Source organism: Leptosomus discolor, chromosome 1 (genome assembly GCF_034619465.1).
Source record: "Leptosomus discolor isolate bLepDis1 chromosome 1, bLepDis1.hap2, whole genome shotgun sequence".
Classification (NCBI taxonomy): Eukaryota; Metazoa; Chordata; class Aves; order Leptosomiformes; family Leptosomidae; genus Leptosomus; species Leptosomus discolor.
Genome location: NC_141391.1, coordinates 116,598,348 through 116,607,624, shown reverse-complemented (window position 1 = coordinate 116,607,624; position 9,277 = coordinate 116,598,348). Strand labels below are relative to the sequence as shown.

Here is a 9,277-nt window from a genome sequence, read left to right as displayed (position 1 = left end):
ATCACCCCAGCCCCCCTGCCTTCAGGAGGGACTGCCACCCCCCCAGCCCAGCTGTCATCCTTTCAGTTTTGTCCTCTAGTCTGTTGTCCAAAACATGCAAGGAAATACTGAGCAGCCCTGGAGGCAGAACTTCAGGGATATGATCCTCCCAGCTGGAAAAGTGAAGCCCTGATAATTACCCTTGATTATGGTACTTCAACCTGAGTAGCCTCTGAATGGTGACTTTGCTCGCTGCTCTGGGAGCCTTCGATCTAGGTATTTTCTAAATGCTCACTAAAGTCAATGTATTTTATATCTACCATTTCCTCCTCATCCACCAGGCCTGTTAGTCGAAGGAAATTAGCCTGGTTTGACAGGATTTGTTCTTCAAAATTCCCTGCTGGTTGTTTCTTATCACCTTATTGTCCTTTAGCTACTTATAAATTGATTGTTTCATAATTGGTTCCAGTATCTTCCTCGGTATCATGGTTAGGCTGACTGGCCTGTAATTCCCCAGGTCCTCTTATAACAGTAATTTTCAGAGAAGAACTGCATTTAAGTTAAATAGATACTGAAAGACATTCCGCTTTTGCCCTGCTTATCTTTATTCGTTGTCTAGTTTTTTTCCATCCCTTAAATTAAAAACACGTTTCCTGTAAGTATTTATCCTCCACTTGAGGCTCAGCACAGTCCAACCCTGCCTTCACCTCTTCTCCTGTGTTCTCGCCCAAACCTTCCTATTACTTATATACTTCCCCAGTTTGCCTCGTTCTTGATGGTTTATATTTTTCTCCCTCTCTTTTCTTTACTGTTTGTTTGCAGTTCCCTAGCCAAATATATTCCCCAGCAATTTATATCCCCCAGTGCCCAGAAGGCTCTGAAGAGAGTCCTGGAAAAATCTCAGACCTCTGCCCTTAAAATGTGGACAGTGACATTTACCAGTCTCGTAGGGACATGGCAAGTTCTGCCTAAAGATTTGCCCAGGGCTAGCTACATTTAAATGATTTCTGAGACCGGTAGGTGGCAGAGAGAAGATGGGAGACTCTGGTCCTAGTGATCAGACGGATAGATTGCTTTGGCTCTAGGATGGACAAAGACACGTGTTACCAGAAGGCAGGTGTCTGCTAAGTTGGGTAGCGTCTAGCAAACAAGAGCGTTAGGTAAAGCTCCCAGCTTCTTGTAGGGAGTCTGAATATATCTAGTGTTCAGCTTCAGCCATGAGCAAAAGGTTTTTGTGTTCAGCAGAAGAACAGGAAGCATCTGCCACTTTCTAGCTAAGCAGATCAGGAGAAGATAACTTTGTTTGAGGGAGAGGTATCGTTATCCAGGGTTGTGCGCTATATAATTGCACAATCTGCTATCATGCATGAACAGAGCTGTTCAATAGCATGGCCCTGCCTTGTCCTGACATCATGTCTGTGTTGGAAATCCGTTTGGAATGAAAAATCCCACATTCCCCAAGTGACCTCGTAGTCTCTGAGCAAAAGGCTGAGTTGCAGTGGAGACTTCACATCTCGGTGGTGCCAGAGACAGGAGTTCAGTCACCAGCCTCAAAGCAGCTAAAGGATGAGAAATCAGCAATGAACCAAACTTCTTTCCAAAGAAAATAACATTTTTAAAGTGCAGGAGATGCCCATGGTTCTTTGAAGGCAAGGAAAAAAGTCACTATGAGTAACAGTGTTACTCTCGGTAGCTGCTACTATTTCTAGCACTGCTTTTTGGAGATGGAAGTACTCAGCACTTCTACAGGTTGCCTAATGAAGGCGTAAATGCTAGACCAGGTACACAGGTTGGAAATGTTGGCCATTATCAGTCTGACACTGTCCGTGTTGCAGTTCTTTTGCAAATGTTGCGTGCTGCGTGTTAGGTCCAGTCTTCTAGACCTTTGGTTTTATGGTCTTTACTCCTTCCTTTCACAGCCATTGCTTTCATAGTACAAAGGCAGCCCTGACTTCCAGCATTACCCTGATGCCTGAGAGAATCAAGTCCCATCCTTGCTCTTCTCCTGCTCTGCCCTCTCCTTTTCAACCCCATCTCAAACAACCACTTCCCTGTGTAGCTCCAGTACCAGAGGAATTCCTCACTGGCCATCTTCATCTTCATTTAGGCCATTTTCTGTGGCCATTTTCTTCAGGGGGAGGAGGCCCTAGTGAGCAGGAGAATCTGGCCCAGAGCTCAGTGATGCCTTTTTAAAGGGCATCCAGGCCAAGGGACTATGTGGCTTTCCCCACACCAGACATGTCCAGCAAACCCAGTGTGCCCCATGCTAAAGGCTCTGCACCCTCGTGGTAGCAAAGAACATCACCCTGATCATTCAGATGGAGGTAACATATACCAAATGATCAGTGACTTGAATATAATTTCAGCATCAGCTGCATCTTGCAAGCTGCTCTGTAACTTGCCAGACAGTATTTGATATTTGGATAGTGTTTGCAAATGGCAGATAGAAGGTTAATGGGAAATGTCTCTGACAGTAGCTGGATGTAATTTAAAGATGGACTACAGCCATGTAGTTACATACCAGATTTGTGTTTTGGCTCGTTGTATTAGAGAGATAAGGTCCAGAAAGGGATACGCACATTCAGCCAGAGCTGAGTTTTCCAAAAACACAGTTTCAGTCTGAAAAGGGATGGGCAGTTTAACATCTGAACCATCTGGCCTCTATCATGCACCAGCTTGCAGGCACTCTTAAAAAGTGTTAGCTGCTGGTGGTATCATTTAGTCCTCCCTCTCTTACTGCTTCCCAGAGACAGGATGAGGGTGGCAGTGATGATCAGGCACTCATATTAATCCTAGTTTATCTCAGTAGCATATAGCAAAACAAAGCAACACGGGTATTCCTTACTTTTCCTTACTGTTCTTATTCCTCTTGTTGGTTAAACTACGTATGTCTTATTTCCTTTGTGTTCTTGGGACTTGTGTCTTCTCCTCTGTGTGTCCTCTCTCCAGGAAGACTATTCCCATATTTTATGTAGCATAGGCTTAAAAATGTCATATATAGACCTCTACTACTTCTCTATTAAGAGTGATGTATTAAGGTGTTCAGAATATGACCTTCATTCCAACTGCATGCATAGAGATTGATTTTTCTTTTGTGTCTCCAAACTGGTCCCTCTTCCCTCTTGCAAAATATGATCCTTTTCCATCTCTCACTTATCCTTTAGCTCTTTTGAAATCCAGTTTGAAAAACATCATCTCTGCCTCCAGTTGTGCTTTGGTCTTTAGGGCTATGCAACTCAGCTTAAAAGCTGTTTGGGAAGACAAATGCTGAAATAAGGCTCTGAACTTACATGGGCACGAATGGCCAGAAACATCGAAGAGTAGGCTGAAACCATTGGTTTGAAGATACAAATATTTTGTGGCCCTCATATTATAGTATGTCATTCAAATGGCAGCTTTTCTAGAGACAGAGCATCTCCCAATGCCATTCTGGGGAATTAAATTCAGTGTTGAGTCTGCATAAAGAGAGAGGAGAGCTACTTGCTGCTTCATCATTTTATGAGCCTGGTATCTGTATCATTGCTTAGCAGATCTTGCTTCCAGTAATCCTCTTTTTCTTCAGAGCTAAGCAACAAGAGCACATTCTGAGAAATTCATAAAGAAAGACTACAAAAATAACACATCAGAATAAAGTCATATCCTTTGGCTTATAATTAAAACTCACAGGGCAGTTAGTTGTACTTGTGGATGCATTACTGCGCCTGTGATTTTTCTCTTCTGCCGGCTCTCCAGCATTTTTGCAGATGGCTGAGGGTAGGCGAGTGCGCCTGGGGTAACATTCCTGTTTGCTGTACTGCTGGAATTCGGCTGTGCTTCTTAACAAAACAGTTTGGTTTAGACATTTTTGATGCATGTGCAAGATGCATTTGGAGGAAAAACTAAGCAGAACTAAGATGCTGAAAGGCGAGGTTGTAAAGTTGGTATTTCTCAGTCTTGATTAATATTGACTGATGATCTCATTTTCCCATACTGTTTTTTTTTTTTTCCCGGTAAAAGATGTTAAAGAGCAGTCCAAAGTACCTGACAAGGCCAAATACAGACCCGGTACCTCAGTGACTGCCTGTGGTGGAAATCAGCAATGCAACTTATCTGCCAGAGCTGGGTGTAGGGTTAACAAATTAATTCAATTAGTTCTGCCACCATCACAGATGTTGGCACTTCCTTTTCACCTGTCACACCACAACACCTAAAGACTAGCGAGTGGGGACACACACAGAGCTGTGCTGAACCATAGCACAATTGCAGAGATGCTTCGGTCCCTGCTTAACTGTGCAAACTCCCATTTATGCATGTATTAGGCTTTCACTGCCTGTCGCCTGTTCCTCTCCCCCCTCTGCTTTTTCATGTTCAGTGGATTCTCCTCTCTGTGTCTCTGCCTCTCTTTCTCTATTTTTTTCTCCCTATTGTTCCCCACGTCACTAACTGTCACTCACTTCATAAAGCCGTCTGGCTCGGAGCTTAAATATTGCAGGGCAACTAAAACCCACCATCAGAGCCAATTCAGTCATATCTGCTCAGTCGTGCGACAAGATTGGGACTTTTAGGGTAGGGAAGAAGAGAGACAAAAGTTCACTCTTCCCTGCAGAGTGCCAAGAGAGGAGGGGGACACATTTCTTCGGTGGAGCCTTTCACAGCGGCAAGTTGCTTGCTCAACGTCCTTAACCTATACAGTCTTTTTTGCTGGTAGTGTGCTCAGGTTGCAACGTCTGGAAGCGCAGGGTGGGGGTTTGAAACAAGCCCATGTGAGTTAAGAACATGAGTCTGTTGACTCTTGAGTGGGCTTAGGCAGTCTCCTGCTCTTTCCTCATGACAGGCAATTTAAGGGAAAAGGTGACTGCCTGAATTCATCGCTTGCACCTTTTTTGAGACTTGAGGGGCTGACTGCTTACAGGTGGAATCCTAGACATTTGAACTGGTTGTACCACTCATCTTCAGTCCACCCAAAATTGCTCCTTGCGGTTGAACCGACTGAGCAACCTTGAACCACTTCACTGGCAGAAAACAGGGAGGATGGTCATGGTAGGGTTTTGAAAAACGTGACTAGTTCGGAAGTGATCTCAGGAAGAGTTTAGCCAAATGTAGCAAGCTGCAAGCGAGACATTTCACGGAGTTAGACAGGAAACATTTTTCCTTCTCTTGTACAGTGAGTTTTCCATATTATAAGGTTTATCACATCTAGAATGTTGCTCTCGTGTGCTGCAGTGGAAATGTTCAAATGGTAGCTGTGGATATCAGCGTGACTCACAAAGAAAGAAAGGGATGGAGTTAACTGCGGTGCCTGAGGGACAATGAAGTTTATATTGTGTGTAGTGGTGTTTTTTACAGAGTTGCACATGACTGGTAACTGTCGGTCGTACTTTGCTCTGTGAATCTGCAGGAAGAGAATGTTTAAATCAGTTTAGATAATGTATGTAAACAGCATAATCTTCTGCTAGACTTGTTAATGTAAGTGCTGACATTAACACTCTTTTATACAACTTTAATGACTGAGAAAGTAGCAATTTTCTTCGGTGATTAAATTATATGTTTGCCTCTTACGCATGCAAGGTGCTTGTGCAAGCTAAAGGACTGCGTTGTGATCTTTGTTTTCTAACATGGGTGTCTGGGGTTAAAATTTTACAAGCTTTGAAGGCAAGGAAAAAGAGTCCATCTTGTTTTAGAAAAATGACATCAGAAGGATTTTTTTTTTTTTTTTGGTGAAATTGTGAATTTGTGAAATTCCTCAGAGCCACAGAACTCTCAATATTTTCTGTGTTTGTCTATGTGTGAATATGTACACACAGTAGTTGAAACAGACTGGTATGCGTTGGTGTGTCATAACATATGGCATTACAGATATATCCCAGTGGTATCTGAAGGAGGAGGGAAGTTTAGATACTCAGATTTCCATGCTGTTGACTGTACCTGCTTTTTCTCAGCACTTGTGTATGTGTGTCTGCATTTAGGAAACTATAGGGGTAGTATCTAAGTGATGAACTTATAGATCCCTGTGAACAGCTAATTTATGAACAGTGTTCCCTGTTTCACTTGTCATGGCCCACAAGTTGGTTTTTCTGCATCACTGTAATATTGTGTATTCCTCCGAGACTTCAGACTGCTGTGATGTGTTAAATCAGCCCACACTGACAAGTTTCCTCTTTATTTCCGTCATTCATAGATTTCCCCTTACCTAAAATTTTATAGTGGGAAGTTTAGGATATGCAGGATGAAGTCCTGGCCTAGGAATAATTTCTTATCATGCGAAAACAATAACAGATGTAATGTTTGACTTGCATTACTTGAAAATTAACCTCTTTCTTAGCTTTCCAATATGATACCTGCAGCTGGCTTCCAGCTCTGTGTTAGCCTAAGAAAGCCGCACTGACATTTTAGAGGGAGAAAATAGCATTTTAGGTCCTAGTTATAGACCTTTGTGTTTTTCTCCAGCTTGGTTTCAATGTCAGTGTGGCAACTGACTTCAGAAGAGGATACAAAAAATAGCACCAAATAATTATATTGTATATAATGCATGCCATATAGAAAAACTATATATGGTAGTTATTAAGCTTATACAGCATTACTAACATAGTAATTGTGTTTCAATTGTTATTCTTACCTGATGGAGTGATTTCTAATGTAGAATTAATATATGCAACCTAGAAAGAACTCAGGTTTGTGCAGGTGCAAGATGGGCACCAATCTGAGATCTGTTTGACCCGTGTGTGGCTCTGGTGCAGAAGAGCTTGGGTGCTTGAAAGCTTCATTCTCATTTCTAACCACTGCAGCTGCATGCTGATAAATCTGTTCTACTGTACTGCTGGCAAGTGTTGGTACGTGTACAAAATCTAAGTAGGCTCACGCAACTGGGCCTACAAGGCACCACAGAAGACTCTTACCTGGAAAAGGAGTTAAATATGTTCCCCACCTGAAAAGTAATTGCCCATTTAGAACCAGGGAAGAAAGAATTTAGCAAGCAGTTTGCTCTTGCTTCCCAGCCCTTCTCCTGCTAATAAATCATTGTGACCAGGCAAATAAGCAAGCAAGGAATCTTCTTTCTGTTCTCAAAGAAAGCATATTAGGGAAATACTGGTTGAAAGCAACAAAAGACATCAGTGGGAAAACCTGAAATCTTTTAAATTTAGCATAATTTGTGGTCATTCTCTTTCTTTTTTTCTTTCCTTAGACAGTAAGAAATGGGTGACTGGAGTTTCTTGGGGAACATTTTAGAGCAGGTGAACGAGCAATCCACTGTCATCGGGAGAGTCTGGCTCACAGTGCTCTTCATTTTCCGTATCCTGATCCTGGGAACAGCTGCTGAGCTAGTGTGGGGAGACGAACAGTCAGACTTTGTGTGCAACACCCAGCAACCTGGTTGCGAGAACGTCTGCTATGATGAGGCCTTCCCCATCTCCCACATCCGACTCTGGGTTCTGCAGATCATTTTTGTATCCACACCTTCGCTAATGTACTTTGGGCATGCAGTGCACCATGTCCGCATGGAGGAGAAGAGGAGAGAGAGGGAGGAAGCTGAGAGGCGTCAGCAAGCTGAGGTGGATGAAGAGAAGCTGCCCCTGGCTCCAAATCAAAACAAAGGCAACAACCCTGATGCGACGAAGAAGTTTCGCCTGGAGGGTACCCTCCTGAGAACCTACATCTTCCACATCATTTTCAAAACTCTCTTTGAGGTGGGATTCATCGTAGGTCAGTACTTCCTGTATGGCTTCCGAATTCTCCCCCTTTACCGCTGTGGGCGGTGGCCCTGTCCCAATCTTGTGGACTGTTTTGTCTCCAGGCCCACAGAGAAGACCATCTTTATTATGTTCATGCTGGTGGTGGCTTCCGTGTCCCTCTTCCTCAACCTGGTGGAGATCAGTCACTTGATCCTGAAAAGGATCCGGAGGGCTCTGAGAAGACCAGTGGAGGAACAGCTGGAGGTCCCAGAGAAGCCCCTCCCTGCCATCACAGTCCCTTCCATCCCGAAGACCAAAGGCTACAAACTGCTGGAAGAAGAGAAGCCGGTGCCCCACTATTTCCCTCTCGCAGAAGTGGGGGTTGAGCCCAGTCCCCTTCCATCAGCTTTCAATGAGTTCGAGGAGAAGATTGGGATGGGACCATTGGAAGATCTCTCCAGGGCATTCGATGAGAGGCTACCATCGTATGCACAAGCGAAGGAACCAGAAGAGGAGAAGGTAAGAGCGGAGGAGGAGCAAGAAAAAGAGAAGCCGGGACTTCCGGAAGAGCCAGGGGTGAAGAAAGCAGAGGAGGAGGTAGTGAGCGATGAAGTGGAAGGGCCTTCAGCACCTGCTGAACTCGCCACTGATATGAGACCCCTCAGCAGGCTAAGTAAAGCCAGCAGCCGGGCTAGGTCAGATGATTTGACTGTATGAAGGTGAAGGGTACAGGGAGCACATGAAAAGGTAACGGTTGAAGAGAAAAGGAGAGATAGAGAAAGAATCAAAAGATATTTTTGAGCAAAGTGCTAAAATGGCCATTTGAATATTATTTCCTCTTGAGATTCTCAACTGGAAAGGTACTATCATGGTAACTGTGCCTTATTTGCCCTGTATGTCCATTTGAAAAGGAACATTTTCCCTGTTTCCACATGCTAGCTCACTCCTTACAGCAATATCTACACTTTACACATAACCGATGTCTTTTAAAACCTAACGTCGCAGTGAAACCCGCATGTCACCACTGTGAACATATTTACTGGAAGCTTTGTGTTCCACATTTCTCTAAGAATGTGGGGAGGATCTGTCTCTTCAGCCAGCGAGGGGGAAGACTGATCAACAACTCTATCTAGTGTTTCTTTTACTGTTTCCACCTATGGCATGCTAAGCAGATCTCCCCTTCACTCTTGGCATGGAATTGCAGTTATTTAATTCACAAAGTGAATTCTGTGCTTAGCATCCACACACTAAAATAGTAAGCACTATTTCCACTTTCTATTCAGAAAAAAAGGCCAAAATGTCCCCAGTTTCTCTGTGAATGCAAATCTGAGTTAGGTAAAAATATTTTGTGAAAAATATTTCTGCTCTTCTAATGACATTGACAGTGGGCAAGGTTAACAGTAGCTCTCTACTAGGATTTAGCAGATGCCCACAGATTAATTATTTGTACCAAGAGGGTCATCCAGCCCCAAGCCTATTTCAGAGCACTGGAAAGAATAAATTCAAGTGATATTTTTTACTTGTAGTCTTGTGACTTAAAAGATCTGAAACTCGATTTAGCAAAGCAAGCGTGGGAAGGCTTCTGTGAAATGAGGAAACAGCTATAGCTCTCAGAGCATGAAACCAAATATAAGCCTTTGTGGCATGAT

General features: G+C 43.5%; 1 protein-coding gene across 1 annotated transcript; it reads left to right on the top strand.

The window, feature by feature from the left end:
- The first annotated feature begins 7,151 nt into the window (after positions 1–7,151).
- Positions 7,152–8,345, top strand: GJA8 (gap junction protein alpha 8). Its single transcript, XM_009954530.2, has one exon. It carries the CDS (start codon positions 7,152–7,154, stop codon positions 8,343–8,345), a length of 1,194 nt encoding a protein of 397 aa, XP_009952832.2.
- The last annotated feature ends 932 nt before the right edge of the window (positions 8,346–9,277 follow it).

What these genes read in the sequence shown, in the direction of transcription:
- GJA8 (XM_009954530.2), top strand. Translation starts at nt 7,152, where the DNA reads ATGGGTGACTGGAGTTTCTTGGGGAACATTTTAGAGCAGGTGAACGAG.